A 20,166-nucleotide genomic window follows, 5' to 3' on the forward strand; every position below is an offset into this window, starting at 1 on the left:
AGCAGGTGCCCTTTGTATGCATGCAGCACCTGGTGAAATTCCCTCTTCATCACAACAGTTAAAACTGCAGGAGCCCTGCCCTCGAGGGCAGGACATTTCAACAGGTGTCCTTTGTATGCATGTAGCACCTGGTGAAATTCCCTCTTCAACACAACAATTAAAGCTGAAGGAGCCCTGCCCTCGAGGGCAGGGCTCCTGCAGTTTTAACTGTTGTGATGAAGAGGGAATTTCACCAGGTGCTGCATGCATACAAAGGGCACCTGCTGAAACTCTCTTTTCTATACAACTGTTAAAGATACAGGAGCCCTGTCTTCCTTTCCATATGGTCACCCTAATTGAATGGCATTGTATTCAGGCTTAACAAAGTATTTCTTAACACAACACCTAACTATTTTATGAAACTCATTACCACAATATGTGATGATGACCAGTAGCATAGATGGCTTTAAAAAAATACATAGCTGGATGACAGCAGCTGTGTCAAAGGTTTTTAAGCCATGAAAGGTCCAAATGGAACTTCCATGCTCAACAATCCACAAAGAATGACCATCTCCATCTTGCTCTACTTGTGAGTTTCCAGAGATAACTGCTTGGATACTGTTAGAAACAGAGGGAATATTTGGTTGTTTCAGCATAACAATTGCTATATTCTTATGAAGTAAGTGCTCATCCCTCGCTTGCCAGCCCCTCAGAACTGCTTTATTATCAAACCAAAGAATGAAGAGCAGAGGGCATGCAGTTCTCCTACCAGATTGCCCACAGACAACACATGGTTGAACTCATCAGTCATTGGGTAGTGTTCCATGGCCATGAAGACAGTGTTCAGGACAATGCAGATGGTGATCCCCAAATCAACAAATGGGTCCATCACAAAGAGCTTGACAAATCCCTTCAGCTTCACCCACAGTGGACAACAGTTCCACACAAGGACTGTGTGGGCAAACTTGTACCACCACGGTGGGCACTTCTGGTGTGCCTCTTCCAGTTCTGAAAGCAACAATCAAGAGGGATCTCTGTCATACAATCATTTTCACTAAGTGAAAGTCACTAAGCTAAGACTGCTAAGTTTTGTCAATAAATCAATGAAATCAGTCAACTAAGCCTTTAACTGGATTAAAATTGCACCCACCAATCCATTAAGCAACAATACTGATACACAACTTGTGAATAGTTAGACATTTTGAGGCTGCACAGTCTAAATTCCTCCTCCACATTCCAAATTTAATGAAAAAGCATCTTAAAGAGCATATCTAAAGCCATCAGATATTTTGCATCTTGGGGAGGAAGGGAAACTGTGGCTTTTCTTTCAGCAATAATGATCAGTGGAAGTGACCATGTTTCATGCCTAGTCCTCATCAGTACAACTTTTAGAGTTTTTAGATCTTCTATAATACTGCATGAATTGGTTCATGCATAATTTTCTGTTCAGTCAGATTATCAAGCATTAGCTGTTTAATATGTGGCTTCCACATGTTACTGATGGCTCTAATACATTCTGATTTCCCAGAACTAGATATCCACCTCCCCCATTATATGCAACTGGGGGTATCACTAGATATTGGTGCAACTAACAGAGCACTAAGTCAACCTTCCCCAACCTGATCACCTCCAGGAGGGGCTGTTGTTCAATGGTAGAGCGCTTGCTTTGTGTGCAGAGGGTCCCAGATTTGATCCCTAGCATCTCTAGGTAGGACAAGAGAAAACGCTGCCTGAAACCTTAGAGAGCCATTGCCATTAGTGTTGACAATACTGGGCTAGATGGACCAAGGGCATGACAGTATACTGCAGCTTCCTATATTCCTAGATGAGTTGGTAATCTCCAGCCAGTATGGAGTTTTAGTCCAAAACAACTAGAGGCCAAGTTGAGGAAGGCTGCACTAATAGAAAGCAAAATCACCGAATAAAAAAGGAAGTTTGTCTGAAAGACCTAATGATGGGAATAGAACATGGAATAACATGTTCAGGCAACATCAGCTGCCTGGTGAGGTTGTGGGCTCTCCCACACTAGAGGCCTTCAAGAGGCAGCTGGACAACCATCTGTCAGGGATGCTTTAGGGTGGATTCCTGCATTGAGCAGGGGGTTGGACTCTATGGCCTTGTGGGCCCCTTCCAACTCTGCTATTCTATGATTCTATGATAAAAAGGGCAATAGGGAAAATATATGTTAGAGCCACTTCATGTGTTATTATCATATATGCATGCTGTGTACCATAATGTATGACAGAGGCAAACACACATTTTGGAATTTGTGTACACTGCTGTAAAAGGCATGTACATTTGCCAGGGAGCTGATGTCCTTCAAAACCCATCTTTGTATTTCATAAATATGTGGAATGGTCCTGAAGGAACTAGTTTTCTGCTGGGTTTTATTTTACTAAAGGTACAAGAGCTCCTCTCTACCTCTGTGGTTTCTGGCAAAGCAATGTTGCTAATGCCAAATTATTTTATTTATTTATTTTAAAACCTTAGGCAGTCCATATTCTCTCTTAGTTTGAAGCAATTTGCAATATTAAAAACAAATATGATAAAAAGCAGATGATCTTTCTTAAAAATCCAAAAAACTATCCAGCTCCACCTAAAGTCAAGGAGGAATTTACCTTCCAAGGTATTGGAGACTACACTGAGTGCACTCTCTGCTCGCTTCTCCAAGCCTGTCCCATCATGACTGCCCAAATGCAGGTGGTTCTGATCAGACTTCTCATGTTCCTCCATTGGATCTGACTGCAACAGGAAAACAAGATTTAGAGTAAGTTATTGATTTAGTAAGAGTCTAATTATGGGGGTTAAAGCAACCCTCAGTCTTTGTGAATATGGCTACAGGCACCCTTCCCCTATTGTGCAGGATTTGCCCCTACCTCAGTGAACACATTCCACTCATTCATGCCTGTGGTTGTTAATCTACCCTTTTTGCTGGTCTCCATGAGCATGAGGGGAGCAGTGGAGAGGGTGGAATTGTGCCATTACAGAGCTCAGTTTGGTAAATCCCCTCAAACATTTGTGGGCTCTGGAGAACTGCCTAACCATCTGGGAGCTGGAGTGAGCCATTTCACCTTTTGCGTAAATCACTACATACCAATATGCTCTCTAGGCTACATTATTAGAAGGCACCTAATCAGAGAAATGTGAGGGATGAGTACAGTGGGTCAGGTAGTTTAATTTCTTGTTCACACATACGTGAGATTCTATGGTGGTGATCAACCATTTGGCTATGTGTCCCATAATGTGCACTGCATGTGCAGTACATGACATGTTCACCAGTTACCTAGGGAGGTTGTGGGCTCTCCCACACTAGAGGCATTCAAGAGGCAGCTGGACAACCATCTGTCAGGTATGCTTTAGGCTAGATTCCTGCATTGAGCAGGTGGTTGGACTCGATGGCCTTATAGGCCCCTTCCAACTCTGCTATTCTATGATTCTACAGAAAATTGTCACAGAGAGGTCTCCACCTCTCCAGGACACAGTTCACCAGAAAGAGTCCAGGAATCAGCTCCCATTTTCAGAGGGATCGGCTTACTGTACATCCATGTTCTCACAGCCTGAGATTGCCAAACCAGGCAAAGTCTCAGTCAGTATGGAAGCAAGACAAACCAGCCCAAAGGCCATTGCATTTCTATTTAAGTCTCATTCTTGCTCTGCTTTTTGTTGGAGGAACATAGAGACAACACTGAGCACATCTACACAAAGGGTTTGCCCTGGGGTTGCTTCACAGTAGCAGCACGTCAGCAGGGCTTATACTCTATATTCAGGTCTATTTTAGGGACTTTAGGGCAGCGGTCCCCATCCTTTTTGGCACCAGGGACCGGTTTCATGTAAGACAATTTTTCCATGGACCCAGGGTGGGGTGGGGTTGAGGGGATGGTTTTGGGAAGCCCCCCCGCCCCCAGGCTTCACTTCGGCTGGGCAGGCAAGATGGCGCCCCACGCCCAGGTACGCTGGGGTGGTGGTGTGGGGGTAAAGCAGCTCACCTGCGTGGCCCGGTTCCTAACAGGCCACGGATCGGTACCGGTCCATGGCCGGGGACCCCTGCTTTAGGGTACTTTCAGATCAAATAAAGGGACCAAAATAGGGACCTCATAAAAACTATGTAAACAACAAAAACGTCACTCAAACAAATGTTTTAAAAAAACTACTAAATCCACTAAATGGATACTGTTGTTTTTATACTTTTTTTATGTGTGTGTGTGTGTGTTTTTAAATTGTATACTTTTAATGTTTACTATTTTTAAATGTAAACCACCCAGAGAGCTTCGGCTGTGGGGCGGTATATAAATGTAATTAAATAAATAAATAAATAAATACTACCACTAAGCCAGTTAAAACCAAAAAAACTTTAAAAAACCCTCTTTTCAATGCATATTAACTCTTTCAGTTCGTCTCCAGGTCAGCAACCTTGCAGAGTCAGAATAAAAAGGTCTTTGTCTGGTGCCAAAAAGGCAGTAAAGTGCCATGTGACCCACCAAGACAGAGATCTTGGGATTGTGGTGGGCAGCGCGATGCAAATGTCCACCCAGTGTGCAGCTGCTGTATAGAAGGCAAACTCCATGTTAGGCATTATAAGAAAAGGAATTGAGAATAAAACGGCCAGTGTCGTACTGCCCTTATACAAATCTATGGTGTGACCACACTTGAGAATACTATGTACTGTTCTGGTCATCACACCCAAAATGGCCATTCTGCCACGCCTGGCATGGCCTGGGGAGGTGTTTGTGGGTGAGGGAGAGGGGAGACGTGGTGCTGGTATGGGGCCACATGAGGGGAAGAGTTTAGGAGCCCCTAAATTAAGGGCTCTCCCTCCCTCCCTCCCTTCCCCCTATTTGCTGCGTGGCTGTCTGAGTGAGAACATGAGCAGGGGGTTGGACTCGATGGCCTTGTAGGACCCTTCCAACTCTGCTATTCTATGATTCTATGATCCCATCAGCCAGCAAACGCGGGAGCGGGCGCGGCCTCGGCCTCCGTGATCGCGGCGGTGGAGCAGCAGCTCGGCGGCGGCTGGAGCCTCGCCTACGGCACGAGGGGCAGCGGCAGCGGCGTGACGCCGATCAACAGCCGCCTTGGCCACAGGTTTGGGTGGTGGTGGTGGTGGTGGTGGTTGGGCGTCCCCAATAGACCGCATGGCCGAGGGGGACGGCGCCGATCCCCGGCCGCTCGAATTCTAGCCCCCGTGAGACGGGTGGGACCAGTACAGGCGCCGGCGAGCGAGCGCCGGCTCTGCAGCCGCTTCTGCAGCCAGCATGGGTTAGCCCCGTTCGCGGGGCCGCCAAGGCCCGAGCGCAGCCGTCGTTACGAGCGCGGCGGAGCGGGCTGGGGAGGCCTCGTCCCCAAAGGGGATTTGGCCAGTTGCCCCGCGTGTGCGGCTCGTCTTGGGGGCGGGCGGGCAGCAGGGGTGTGGCTTTGGGCCTCACCGGGCCTGGCTGCAGCTTGGCTGGGATCCGTGTGGGGGCCAGGCGCGGCAGGCGAGCTACTCGCGAGTAGGCCGAGCAGGCCCGCGCGGCTTCCAAACAGCAGTTAGGGTGACCATATGACCCGGATTTGCCCGGATCTGGCCGGATTTATGGCACAAACCGGCAAATCCGGGAGAGGGAGGGGAAAATCCGGATTTTTACAAAGAGCAGCTCTAATAGGAATTAACAAAAATGCTTATAACTCTGTCATTTTTTAAGATAAAGACATGAAACTTGGCACAATGGTAGCTCTTAACAGATCTGTTCATCCACTGATTTCTTAGGAATTTTTTTTAAAATTAAGGTTTTTAAATTATTATTTTTTAAATTGTCATTTTTAAAGATAAACAGATGAAACTTTGCACCATGAAAGGACTTAGGTAGAGCTTTAGCCACACCAAATTTGAAACAGATCCGTTCATCCACTGATTTTTTAGGAATTTTTTAAAAATTGAGGTTTTAAAATTATTATTTTTAAAATTGTCATTTTTAAAGATAAAGTGATGAAACTTTGTACCATGATAGGATTTAGGTAGAGCTTTAGCCACACCAAATTTGAAACAGATCCGTTCATCCATTGATTTTTTAGGAATTTTTTAAAAATTGAGGTTTTAAAATTATTATTTTTAAAATCGTCATTTTTAAAGATAAAGTGATGAAACTTTGTACCATGATAAGACTTAGGTAGAGCTTTAGCCACACCAAATTTGAAAGACATCCGTTCATCCATTGATTTTTTAGAAATTTTTTTAAAAATGAGGTTTTAAATTATTATTTTTTAAACTGTCATTTTTAAAGATAAAGAGCTGAAAGTTGGCACCATGATAGCTTTTAGGTAGAGCTTTAGCCATACCAAATTTGAAACAGATCTGGGGCCAGTAGCAAACCCTGTTAACAACAACAGCAGCTTGCAATGAGTGAAGATACAGTCAGAAAAAATATTTGAGGGAAGGAGAGAATGTAACACTTTTTATACTGTTGTTTTTATACTGTTTTTATGTTTTTTAAATTTTTGTATACTTTTAATGTTTACTATTTTTAATTGTTGTAAACCGCCCAGAGAGCTTCGGCTGTGGGGCGGTATATAAATGTAATAAAATAAATAAATATATAAATAAATAAATAAATAAAATAACACAAAGAGTATAGCAAAAGCTTCAAAGTACAGCAAAACCTACAAAAGTAGGAGTGAGTGAAGTTAATTTCAGATACACTGAATCTCTCACTTGTTCTTTATTTCAGTGATTTTAACATTAAGATGTTATGAAGAAGAGATTTGTCTTAAATGTGTGCTGTAAAATCAGACATGTGACCAAGGCTATGTTCGGGTGGGCACGCCCCCTTGGTGCTGGACACGCCCCCTTGGGGGCGACCATGTTGTCCTCCTTTTTGTTTTCCAGAATATGGTCACCCTAAGCAGTTATTTTATATTTCTTCTTTCTTCCGCCATCGGTGGATGAATTATTCATTAAATAAACGGATATTTATATAATCTGATTCATAGAATATATTTTAATAAAGTTTAAATGCTGTGGCCCTCTTGGAAATTATTTGATCCAATTTTGAATCTTCTTTAGTTTGCCCATGCATGCTGTAAGAACAAATCACAGTTAATGAACAGGGCACATATGATTATTATTATTAACGATTATTATTACATCGCATTTATTATACAGCCCCATAGCCAATGTTCTCTATGCGGTTTACAACAGTTAAAATAACTATTCTGGAATTAAACTGCCTGGGAGAGCAGAAAAGTCTTGACCTGGTGCTGGAAAGATAACAATGTTAGCGCCAGGCTGTTAAGTAAGAGAACACCAATGGTTTTAAACAAGTGTAATTCTCGTATAATATTAATACTGTGCTTCCTGTATATGCAAAATTAGAGGCCAAGCTTCTTTGGCTTGCTATTTGTTTCAAAACAAGAAAGAACATTGAATGCTCACACACATTTCTATGTAAATGGAATCAAGAGTCTAGCCAGCATTTGTAAAGAACTGCCTGTCAGTGTGTTGGTGCTGGTCTAAAGTGAACAATGTGCTAGTTTCATAAGGAGCAGCTTCCTATGTGCAAGACCTTTCGGAACAATAGGGCAATAGGGTACACCCAGGGGCTCATATTTCTGATCTGCTTGTAGCTAAGTCTGCTGTGCCTGTCCAGTACAGAGTTTGAGAACGGCTTTAAGCTCCCTGAAGGCAGTCTTGCTTACTGGTAACATCTCTAAGGAGATGGCATAGTGAATCATGACTTATCCTAATTCTGGTCTGCCCAGAGACGGGCGAAAAAGATAGAGGGATACCCCCCACCAGATCACAACTTCAAGAAGGCAATTACACTTGCCTCAGGGCTATGAGAGGGCTGTGGGCATAATGTTGTTGTTGTTTTTTCAGTTCACCTAGATGTCAATTCAGGTTTCTGGAAGTTAGTTACACTCCTGACAGATGGTGGTACAGAAACAGGAATCACCATGTGCGAGGACCCAGGATCAAGAAATCTGAAGATTTCCCGAGGCTCTGGGTAATTGCAAGCTTTCGCTAACAGGTATTCTGCCCTTTGCCCTTTTCTGAATGTTAGAAGCTTCCAAGAATTCAGTGCTCGACACATGCAATTAAAGTAACACAACCGCTGTTAGGTAGTGGATCCCGATGTTACCAATCCTTTCATTTTCATTTAAGTCACATGACTAGGATTGGAATAGCAAATGTCATAACTTTTGATCAAGTTCATGGTTTGGCCTCACCCCCATGTATGTGATGGTCTGTGCCAACATATTATGGTTGAGCAGTTGCATGCATCCTGAAAAGCACTTCATGTTCACCTTATTTCAGCAGCACTGATCAACACCCTCCCTCAGGCTGCACCCACTTATTAGGTCGGCAATGATTTAAGTTGCCTAAAGGAAATTCCCATATTACAAGCCTTGCCAACACTTATAATTCCGCAAAGTTGGTCTGGAGTCTCAGCTGTCTTGTCCTGCTTATGCCCACGCTTAATTTGAAAGTCATCAGCGAGCACAGGGCTATCTGCGGGGCTCTGCAGATAGAGCTTATAAAGTTTTTTTTAAAAAAGGTGGGAGGAATGACCCTGTTCCTCCCCCCACCCTGTTTTTTTTTTTAAAAAAAAAACTTTTCAAGAGGCACGGGGCTGGAAAAATTGCACTTGCCTTCCTTCCCGTGCAGATGCCGGCAAGTGTGAGTGCAAGGCACCTCGTGGCGCCAAAGCGCCTCCATAAAAACAGGCCCCCTAGCTACCAACACCAATCAGGGCTTTTGTGCTGCTGATCTCTTCCATCTGAGAAAACTTTACCTAACCTGTGTTTGAAGTGTGGGTGCAACTCAGCTAGCTCCAAAAAGAAAAGAAAAAAGGATAGAGGACCTCCAAGCTTCCTTGACTGTCCTTTGATCTGTGCTGACTTCCTTCTCTTGCTATACTGGGTTGCTGACCTCACTTCCTACGTCCTACTTCTTCATGCTCTTGCCTCTCAGAGAGGAGACATCTCTTTGGGTCTCCCTGTATCTTGAATTAGGGACCCTACTATCCAACATGTATATCCTGCAATAAAATGCAAGCTTTCTTATTCCTTTGACCAAGAGCGTCCAGTGTGATTTATCCAGGGTAAAGCATACTCCTTCAGCAAGGATTTTACACAGCTCAGCCTTGTTAGGTTCTTGCTGTTTTGCTAACAAATCCTTGCTCAAGATCTGATGCATAGCAGAACACTGCAAGCCAACCAAATCACAGAGCACCATCAGAATCCACAGACTGAAACGGTACGCTAAGGCCTTAGCTAGATCTACCTTTTGTTGCGGGGGAGATGAGGGGAGACCTCGTGTTATGAATAACACGAGATCTCTCCCTTGTTTACATGTAAGGCACGACGACCTCAAGAAGAGAAGTGTCGCACCCACCATTTAAATTTTTTTTTTAAAAGGCTGGCTGCGCTCGAGCGACTGAAGGTAGTTAAAAAAAAAAAAGATTTCCCTTCTCCCCCGACCCTAGCCCCAATGAGCGCAGCACTCCTGAGGAGCTCTGTGCCCTGTGCGTGGCTCCCGGCTCCACGCGAGTAATCACCCAGAGTCAGATAAAGCCGCGGAAATGGGCCTCACGCTCGCGGTCTTGAGCTCAGCCCGAGACCGCAGGAAAAACCAAGGCCAAAGGGTAGGGCTGTATCCTGGGGCCAGTGAGGGATGATCCTTCCCTGATCCCGGGATCCCCTGTGCGTCATGTGACTGCACAGGGACGATCCAGGGGTTTGCCCCGGGATAAACGCTGGTCTAGCTAAGGCCTAAGACAGATAATCAGGCACTAATGTAATAGAAGTAGGCAGGGCTACAAGCTTGATTCTAAGCCACAGCATGGCCCTCATGCTCTAGCACAGGAGTGGCACAAATTACTAATGCCTGTGTCATTTGCGGAATCCATGCCATAGTAGGCTACCTACAGCCTACAGCTAAACATCTCCTGTCAACCTTCTTCTAGAACCATCCTGATAAAGTAGCCTTCCTCAGCATGGTACCCTCTAGATGTTTTGGACTACAACTCCCTTGAACTCCCATGTTTCTTGGAACTGAGGGTAGTTGTAGTCAACTTTATGGAAAAGTACCACATTGGGGAAGACTTCCATAAAACAACTTGCACCAGTATTGAAGTTCAAGCCAAGACTCTTTTCTCTTACCAGGGCACACAGAAAGGGCAGATGACACCGTTTACCATTTATTCCTCCTCCAAGGACAGCTCACCTCATCTACTGTGGCTGACCGCTCAAGCACCAAGCGTGGAATGACTCGACCATTGCAGTCTTTAGGTCCATCTTGGACACTGTGTGCCTCCTGATCTGATTCCCCCTTCTTTTTCTTCTCCGCTATAATGCTGTCCTCAGAACTGCTGCTTGCTGCTTGCTCCTGAAGCTGCAAAGAAACCAGAGATCCAAGGAAATTACTTTTTCAAGTTCATGGACCATCTTCTTGTGTCACACTCTGCCCCCCTCCCAACCAACACACATATATTACCCCTGGAATCAAAGCATATCTCCAACATCTCTGACTACTCTGATTCTGTCAGGATAGATTAAATAGCCTCAGTTTTCAAACAGGCTGTGCAAAAGGAAGCAGGAAGAGACTGCTGACATTCCAGGAAGCACATTATATTTTTATACATTTACTGAAATGGTGACTTGATCACTTCCCCTGTTGATTTTGAACTCCTACATCTCTTCTGGATAGGATGGAGAGATGGAATCCTACACCAGAAGCATGAAATGAGTTGGTGCATGTCAAAAAGAGTTGGTGCATGTCCCCAGGCACTTCTACTAACTTAGAAAACTGTTCTCCTTATATAAAAATAAAATATTGAAAGAGGTTATTAATAATAGCAAAAATAATACTAAGCTTTTATATAGCACTTTAGAGTGTCCAAATGTTTTGCAGTAATCTTCATACAACTGCCCTGTAAAAATAGGTCAGTATTATTACTTTTACTAACCCTTTAATTTTTTGGGGGGTGGGGGGAATGTTTTTGAAATACAGAAACAATAAAACAAAGTGAAGTAGGGAAAAAGCTCATTTAATGAAAAAGCAACAACTGCCATATACAGTGGTTAATAATAATAATAATAATAATAATAATAATAATAATAATAATAATTTATTTCTTACCCGCCTCTCCAATTGGATCGAGGCGGGGAACAACAACAAGCACACATAAAATACTGATTAAAAACACAGTATACACTGTTTAAAAACATCCTAAAAGCATACTAAAATATCCTAAAATTCTACTGGATAGGCCTGCTGGAAGAGATCAGTCTTGACAGCCTTCTTGAATGCTAAAAGACTATCAAGCTGACGAGTCTCCTCCGGCAGGCTATTCCACAGTCTGGGAGCAGCAGAAGAGAAGGTCCTCTGGGTTATGGTTGTCAGCCTAGTCTTTGCTGACTGAAGCAGATTCTTCCCAGAGGACCTAAGTGTGTGGGGCAGGTTGTATGGGAGAAGGCGATCCCGCAGGTAGCCTGGACCCAAACCATGTAGGGCTTTAAAGGTGATAAGCAACACTTTATACTTCGCCCGGAAACTAATTGTCAGCCAGTGAAGAGATTTTAGGACTGGTGTGATGTGGTCACCCCTAGATGTTCCAGTGACCAACCTGGCTGCCATATTTTGAACTAGTTGAAGTTTCCAGACTAGGCACAAAGGTAGCCCTATGTAGAGCGCATTGCAGAAGTCAAGCCTCGAAGTTACCAGCGTGTGCACTACCATCTTTAGGTCTTCTAACTCTAGGATATGCAGCATAGATGAGTTGACAGGACTCAATATTGTAAAACAACAAACAATAGTTATGTCCATATTTAGTGGCAATTCCAATTGAGGCTCTCAGGTAGTTCTTTGTCTTACTTTATAGAGAACAGTCGTCTATTTGCATATGTCTGCTATTTGAAGGACCACATCTCCAATATAGAGATAATAATAGTGACCTACCTTATAGGGGTTCTTGTAAGATTTCAACATGTATGTAAAGCGCGTTTAACTAGGGTGACCATATGGAAAAGAGGACATGGCTCCTGTCTAGAGAAGGGGAATTCAGCAGGTGTCCGTTGTATGCATTCAGCACCTGGTGAAATGCCCTCTTCATCACAACAGTTAAAACTTCAGGAGCCCTGCCCTGTCTCCTGCAGCTTTAACTGTTGTGATGAAGAGGGCATTTCACCAGGTGCTGAATGCATACAAAGGACACCTGCTGAAATCCCCTTTTCTAGACAACTATTAAAGATACAAGAGCCCTGTTCTCCTTTTCATATGGTCACCCTATTTAAAACTCTAATCAGCATATAAATGCTCAGCAGTATTATTCTGCAAAATGTCAGCTGAACTATAGCTGTCAAGAAATGATGGAGCTATTCTCTTGTTGTTGTTGTTGTTGTTGTTGTTATTTTTCTCTTCCACAAAATGCAGAGAGTCTCAGAAGATCCCATCATTATATTAGATAGAACAGATAAGCACACAGAACCATCACAAACGGGGATGTGCGACGCTGGAAATTCCATTCCATTTAAGCTCTGCAGCTTTTCCAGTCTAGTAAGCAGCGGTGGACTATAGTGGATTTCTCCACTGATTCTGGAAAGGTATTATGCACTTTGTGGGGAGGGGGTGCCATTTGAAATTTGTACAAATGGTGTCATAATTTCTTTAAAAATATTTTTATATTGGGAATCTTGCCCAAGTGTGCACAATCGCAAGTCTGCCTATCCACTATGTCGCCCCACAGAGGCATATTCCCTTGAAAATATTCTTTCAGTTTCATCCTCTCCACAAACTACTTCATTTATTCAGTACTTGTGAAAGAACCTGTAAATTTCCTTTTCACTCAAGAAGCCCTGAGGTGGAAAATGAAATTGAGTCCCTAGCATTTACAGCACAAGACAATCTGTTATAAGAATCTCCACAGACACTTTTATAACCCATTGAAGAAGACCCAATATTACTTCTCTTCATTCCTTGTCAATGCACAATGGATTACAACCTCCTGCCTAGTTGGGGAATGGAAACCTGTTTTGGACTTTGATCAGAGGAAAGGGAATGCCTGTCAAGAGACCTGGAAAAGGAACAGCTTTAAATGGGCTCACAGAGTTGTTAAGAGATTCTGGAGGGAAGTAGGTTTTTGGGACCAATGTTCCATTGAAACAATTGCTGTGTGCTTATATGGCTAATTTATTCAGGGCCAAACTAGATGTCAAGTTAATTGTATGAAAGCTATTAATGTGTGTGTTTTTGTTATGTAAATAGAAGTCTCAGGGAAGCCAGACTAGCCAAGGATGGGAGAGTGGAATTTAACTTTCTCTGAAGCTGCTATTTGCATTTTAAGGGAAATTCCCACTGGCACCAATGGAGGCTTCCCTTAAAATGAAAATAGTAGGTTTGGAGAGGTGGATTTTGTTGGGACATGCTAGGGAGAGAAAGAGTTAAACTTCCCCTCCCAAGGCTGTGCAGCCTTGGGGCTGCTCAAGCTTCCCTTCATTATTCCCCTCCCCACCCCCCCGCAAACTGTGTTCCCAGTGGGAATCACCCCTGAAGTAGCTATTTGTAGCAAGAGGAAAGTTGAGAGCCCTCCCAGAGCCAATAACAGTCAGTTTCATTGGAACCACAGCAGGGAGAGAAAGAGTTAAACTTCCCTGTCCCACCAACCTTGCTCCTTGCTGTGATATTTTCATTTTCTGCAGCAGGTGGAAGCCATCCTTTGATGGCTCTTGCTCTTCCCACTTGTCTCAATAGGCAGGAATATGCAAATTAGGCTGGAAGTGCACTGCCTCGTGGAGGAGAAACCTACTTCCAGTTTCAGAAAGTGCCACAGCAAGAGAGACAAAACAAAGAGGAAAAACACACACCCTTCAAATGTCCCAGAACCATGGGACAAAAGGTTGTGACTTAGAAATAGTAACAGAGAAATAATGTGGAAAGGTAAATGGGACTCACTAAATGGTTTAGTGATTCTGGTTTGAAGTTCCTCTTGACATGTTTGTGTGAAAGAAACACTCTTCACCAAGGTGTCAATGCTCACTCCCAGATGACGGATCCTCTGAGGCCACTAGAGAGTTCTTGAACCTGTTCACCACAAACCAGTGATCCTCCAGACAGGAAATAGTGGCTGATATGTGGTTCAGTGCTCTGCCCACTGATAGTGCCATCATCAATAGATTGATGATATCGGATAGATGTGAACGCCCTGAGATGACTCACCGCAACCAGCAAAACACTTGGGGGGAGACTAAAGGAAAGTGCCTTGAACAGTACTGATGGCATCTGCATGCAAAGCACAACAAGCATCTGCAACTCTTAAGATAGGGACATGAAAACATTCTTCTGTGAGGTCTATCAATGCTATGAGATTCCCCCGAAAGGAAAGCCTTTGTCATGAATCGCACAGTCTCCATCCTGAATTTCTTCTTGTTGATGAACTAACTGAGGAACTCGAGGTCACATTTTTTAGGCTCTTCAGTGGTAGTGTCAAAGCCAGCTAGGTAGCATGCTGCTCCTGGAAGGCAGAGCAAAGTTGCTCCTCTCTGGCTGCGAGATCCATCTTTTAGCTCTGTCTCCTCAAAGAAGTTAACCCTATCCTGTCAGCTCCACTGCAGAAACCTCTGAGTGGAAAAGCTTAGTAGGGGGAATGTTCTAAGTATGCATCCCATCCAACAAAGGCGCTTTCTCTTCATCAGAAGGATGAGAAGAAGGGCTGCCATCCTTCACAACCTGCTTGCAATATGAAGTCAGCCCAGTTTCCCTCCTGGAGGTGATTCTGTTTAATCCATTGACAGCATTCAGGGTGAAGAGAATGTCCTTCAATAATTGGTGAAAGAGTGAGCCCTGAATATTCTCCTCAGGCCAGGTGCCATCAAAAACTTGCCATCTGTGCCTCAAAATGATTCCTGTGACCCAGCTGGGGATGGAAGCTACTCTCTGCTGGTACTGCCCTATTCCCATGTGGGATGTGGAGACACGGCATGGATTCACCAGGAGTCTAGGAGCCCTTTGAAATCCAACACACCTGGATGGGCAGACTGAGCCCCTAGAATGTCAGGTGTGTGGAAGTGGGAAAGTAACTCAACCGAGCCTTCCAGCTCTGAGAGGGTGGCCATGTCTGGCATAAGTGGACTGAACCCCCTTAGCCCGTCTCCTCACAGTCCCCCTGTGCTTGATTTCTCAGTCAGGGTCAGACTTGTGCATGAGGCATCTCCAGATAACCCCAGGCTGAATTCTTCAGATTGAGAGCCCAATGTTGTGCCTGCATGTGGGCTACTCATTTTTTTCAGAAAAAAATTCTCAGGAATGTGTTTGTATAGAGAGCTTAGGATCTTGTCTCGAAACATCTGCCTCAGAGCTACGCCAGAATGAAACTGGAAGTAGGTGCTCCTGCCCTAGGAAGTGCACTTCATGCCTCATTTGCATATTCCTGCCTATCGGAGCAAATGGAAAGAGCAACCCATTCCAAGGATGTCCTTCTCCACTGCAGGAAAGTAAGAGTGCTTCCAGAGGAGGCCCTGCCTCATTTATACAATTTTACAGGGGTCCAGATGTTGCTGTCTTCTACTTATAACCCTTCTGTGTTTTCCCACTACTTCTTCCCTCTTTTTCTTTACCAGAGAAAATCCATTGAGGAAACAACGGTGGAACAGCTGCACAGTGTTGCCAGAGCAAGGAAACCTCCATTTGGAAGCATCCCCAATAAGCCTTAATCAACGGTGCCCTCCAGAGGTATTGGACTACAATTTCCAAAATTCCCAGCCAGCATAGCCCCTGACTGTGTTGGCAGGAGATTTTGGATATTATCATCCAATATTTCTGGAGGACATCAGGCTGGAATAAATGAATATAAACCGAAGTACCAACCAGTCTTTGTTGTTCTTCCTGATGTTTTTTCAGGTTTTCCACCATCTGTTGGAATTCTGCTTCTTTCTCCTGCTCCTCCAGCAAGGTTGCATCATTCTGCTCTGCATAGGCCATTGCCACCACAGCCAGGATCAAGTTGATGAGGTAGAAGGACCCCAAGAATATGATCACAACAAAAAATATCATGTATGTTTTCCCAGCTGCTCGCAGAGTCTGTAGGAAAAAGAATGAACACTCTGAGCATGTTCAAGGATACTTCTGTATGCTAATACGTCATACATTCCTTGGCATTTGAAAACAGTTTTAGAACTGAGGGCCAAACTAGACAAGATGGTAGAGATGACTGGCCACTGGGAAATTGGAAGCTGGACTAGATTGATCTCTGGCTTGATCCATCTTGACTTTTCTTATGTTCTTATCTCTACATTTTTATAAAACAAGACATCCAGAGGAGAGCAATTCAGATTAGGACTACAGTGCTGGGATCCCTGTATACTGTTTTCCTGATGACAATTGTATGCTTACACATATTCCTGCTATTTATCGTGCTAGGAAATACTTACACAAGTTTTCCCTAATAAGGCAAATAGAATTGTTTTGTCTGGTTTGGCCTTGAGTCTTTCTGGTGAGATAAATGCCCTTGCTCAAACTGGTGAGCATTTATCTGGTGAGATAAATGCCTTGCTCTCATGATCAAGGGTGAAACCGTTGGAATTGAAAAACAGGTTCTGGGAGACATCTAACAAATCTATTTACTTGCTCACCAGAGACAAGTACCTCCAGCCGTCTGGTGAGCAGGACAGTGAGCTGCACATGGATCACCTTCCTAGAGTTTTCCTTCAGGGTACGGTTTGGTGCAGGTAAGAAGTCTCTTCTGAACAGTGGGACAGACTCCTGCTGTCTCTTGCCTTCTCCATATGCAGTACAACATTAATGAGACATGACCTAATCTTTCTCCCAAGCCTACTGTGTTTGCCAAAGGACACCAAGGAGGACACAGTGTTGGAGGTGACTAAGCCAATATTTGTGCCTCTTGTTCCAAGGAGTTGGGCTTGCCAAGCATTTAGGAGACTGTGCGAGCCACCCGAGCCCTCAGCAAAGCACACTTTCCAGGGTTACAAGATGGTTACTTGGCTCAGCAAGACTAGAAATGAGAAGGATCTTGGAATTGCTGTAGATCACAAGCTCACATGATCACATGATCACATGAGCCAACAGTGCAACATGGCTGCAAGAAAGGCAAGTGCTATTTTGGGCTACATTAACAGAAGTATAGCTTCCAAATCACGTGAGGTACTGGTTCCTCTCTATTTGGCCCTGGTTAGGCCTCATCTGGAGTATTGCGTCCAGTTCTGGGCTCCACAATTCAAGAAGGATGCAGATAAGCCTTTGAAGAGTGTTCGGAAACTCCAGCTGGTTCAAAGAGCTGCAGCCAGATTGTTGACCGGGGCTGGTTACAGGGAGCATACAATCTCCTGTTAAAACAGCTCCACTGGCTTACAGTCTGTTTCCGGGCGCAATTCAAAGTGCTGGTTATGACCTATAAAGCCCTATATGGCTCAGGTCCAGGTTATTTGAAAGACCGTATTCTCCCTTATGAGCCTGCCCGTGCTTTGAGATCTTCTGCAGAAGCCCTTCTTTTAGTCCCACCATCTTCACAGGCGTGCTTGGTGGGAACATGGGAGAGGGCCTTCTTGGTGGCTGCTCCAGTGCTCTGGAACTCTCTTCCCGGGGAAGCTAGGCTGGCTCCCTCCTTGATGGGCTTTCGGAAGCAGGTTAAAACTTCTTTGTTCCAGCAGGCCTTTGGAGAATAATCTGGCCCTCCATCTATGTTAATGTCGTATAATTTTGTTGTGTATTTTAAACGTTTATAGTTTTGTTCCCCACCACCACCAATGTATGTTTTAAATTTAGTAAGGCCGCCTTGAGGCCCAGCATTGGGCAAAAGGCGGGATACAAATAAATATAATAATATAATAATAATAAGCTGGAGCGTGTTCAGAGGAGGGCAACCAGGATGATCAGGGGTCTGGAAACAAAGCCCTATGAAGCGAGACTGAAAGAACTGGGCATGTTTAGCCTGGAGAAGAGAAGATTGAGGGGAGACATGATAGCACTCTTCAAATATTTAAAAGGTTGTCACACAGAGGAGAGCCAGGATCTCTTCTTGATCTTCCCAGAGTGCAAGACATGGAATAATGGGCTCAAGTTACAGGAAGTCAGATTCTGGCTGGACATCAGGAAAAACTTCCTGACTGTTAGAGCAGTACGCCAATGTAACCAGTTACCTAGGGAGGTTGTGGGCTCTCCCACACTAGAGCCATTCAAGAGGCAGCTGGACAACCATCTGTCAGGTATGCTTTAGGGCGGATTCCTGCATTGAGCAGGGGGTTGGACAATGGCCTTATAGGCCCCTTCCAACTCTACTACTCTATGCTACTATGAAAGCAGTTTATTTCAAAACCTCTACCTTCTAGAATTTTCACCATATCAATCTTTCAGCCAAGATCAGTACAGTGAACAAGAGATCTTTCAGCAAAGTTGGTCAGCCTTTACTGGACTTCCTATTAAGGAACCCCTGATAAGTTTCCACGGAACTTCAAGATACCCCCAAACTATGGGGCTGAAAACCCCATTTTCTTGGAATAATAACAATAATATAAACTTGGCCTACCAGTTGGAAAAGGTTCTCCCAGTAGTCCTGAGTCATGAGGCGGAAGAGTGCAAGGAAGGCCCAGCTGAAGGTGTCATAGCTTGTATAACCATAGTTTGGGTTCTCGCCAGCTTTCATGCAGAGAAACCCTTCCGGGCATTGCCTTGAGGAAAAAGAAGATATCAGCATTGCATCAAGTGAGAAGTTATAAAAGAAGCAACCAGTCCCTAAAATTAAGGCACAGCCCGGGCAATGGATACCCTCCACCATTCCCACACTCAACATATACATCTAGGACATCATTATAGGGCTGTTGCCAGTTTTAAGAATTGAACAACAACTGTAGCTTTTCTCAACACAGAATTCCAGTGCCTGGTTATTCCAGATTATATTTTGGTCCTGTTCTTGGGGCTATCGTCACAGCGCCAGGTTGGCACTGCCTCCCTCGTCAGCTTCATGCTTTCCCTCTCCTGGGGCAGTGTCGGGTAACCCCGACACTGAGGAGGGAGCACGGGTTTTCGAGGCAGCCATCTGGGTCCCAATCCACCCCGCCCTGTTCCTGGCGGAAGGCGACCAATCGCCGGTTGCCTTCCACCAGATTCCGCCCCCGAGTTGGCCCCAGAGCGGTGTTACATAGTGGAAGCACCATGTTGACGTTGCTCCCTTTGAAAAAGTCAGGGTAAATGGTGGTGGTGGAGGATGAGGTGGTGTCTTTTCCCTAGTCCTATAGAAGTCCTTGTCAGTTGACTCGTATAGGACTAGGAAAAAGACACCACCGCCTCCTCTACCACCACCATTCCTTACATAAAAATGGGAGAGCCACTAGGAAGACATGTTGCATTCTCAATCATGCTCCTCTTCCCACTCAAAAGGCGTTCCCACAGTTGAGACAGACCTCACTCACCCAGCATCAGAGCTGTTCCCACAGAGCAGAGCGTCAAGCGCACCATCGAGGAAATAGAAATTGTCTTCACAAGCAAAAAAATAAACAGGAGTGAGAATTTCCAAGTTTGGACTTCAAAAACAATTGCATGTTGACTTTAAAACAGCTACAATAAAGGTGAAACAGGAGACCTCAAACTAGATGTGAAACAGGAGACCTGTGATCAGGATCTGAACCCCAAGAGGCTAAAGTTAAAAGCAAATGCCATGAGTTGTAGGTACTCAAATTGGATTACGACATGATGATGGGACAGGGGAGTGTAATGTTTTCCCCATATTGTTTTTCTGATTTTATTTGGAGGCAAGAATTCAGGTATTCTATTATTTGGTTCATCTTCACTGTAAGCTGCAGCTTATAACAAAATACAAAAAAACCTGGAGACTTTAATCACAGATCTCCTGCATCTAATCATAAATTTTCTACATAGATTACCTAAATTCTGATCACAGATCTCCTGCATAGATCTCCTGTTACTGAGAAGATGTGTGGTACACTGCATCTTGGGAATCCAGGAAGACCTGGAATCAGACCCCCACTCAGCCACCAAACTTATTGGGTAGCCTTGGATAAGTTACCATCTCTTAGCTTAACCTACCTCACAGGATTGTTATAAGAATAAAATAGAATGCTTACATATGGCAATCTGAGGAGGAAGGACAAAATATACATATAAAAGAAATGCTTAGAATTAAAAACAGAAAATAAAAAGTTGAGGTCATTTAGAATTTACAATTGCAATTTTTAATTTTTGTA

The 20,166-nt window shown here is 44.1% G+C and overlaps 1 protein-coding gene across 3 annotated transcripts in view; it reads right to left on the bottom strand.

The window, feature by feature from the left end:
* Positions 1 to 20,166, bottom strand: part of SCN4A (sodium voltage-gated channel alpha subunit 4) — a 209,632-nt gene that overhangs the window by 103,913 nt on the left and 85,553 nt on the right. For all 3 annotated transcript variants that reach the window (XM_063132886.1, XM_063132895.1, XM_063132904.1), the window contains 6 exons: positions 19,375 to 19,438; positions 18,492 to 18,633; positions 15,818 to 16,030; positions 10,181 to 10,348; positions 2,598 to 2,721; positions 749 to 987 (listed from right to left, as the gene is read on the bottom strand). In XM_063132886.1, the coding sequence (XP_062988956.1) occupies positions 749 to 987; positions 2,598 to 2,721; positions 10,181 to 10,348; positions 15,818 to 16,030; positions 18,492 to 18,633; positions 19,375 to 19,438 (950 nt within the window). The remainder of the gene's footprint in view (positions 1 to 748; positions 988 to 2,597; positions 2,722 to 10,180; positions 10,349 to 15,817; positions 16,031 to 18,491; positions 18,634 to 19,374; positions 19,439 to 20,166) is intronic.

Source organism: Elgaria multicarinata, chromosome 1, assembly GCF_023053635.1.
Source record: "Elgaria multicarinata webbii isolate HBS135686 ecotype San Diego chromosome 1, rElgMul1.1.pri, whole genome shotgun sequence".
NCBI lineage: Eukaryota > Metazoa > Chordata > Lepidosauria > Squamata > Anguidae > Elgaria > Elgaria multicarinata.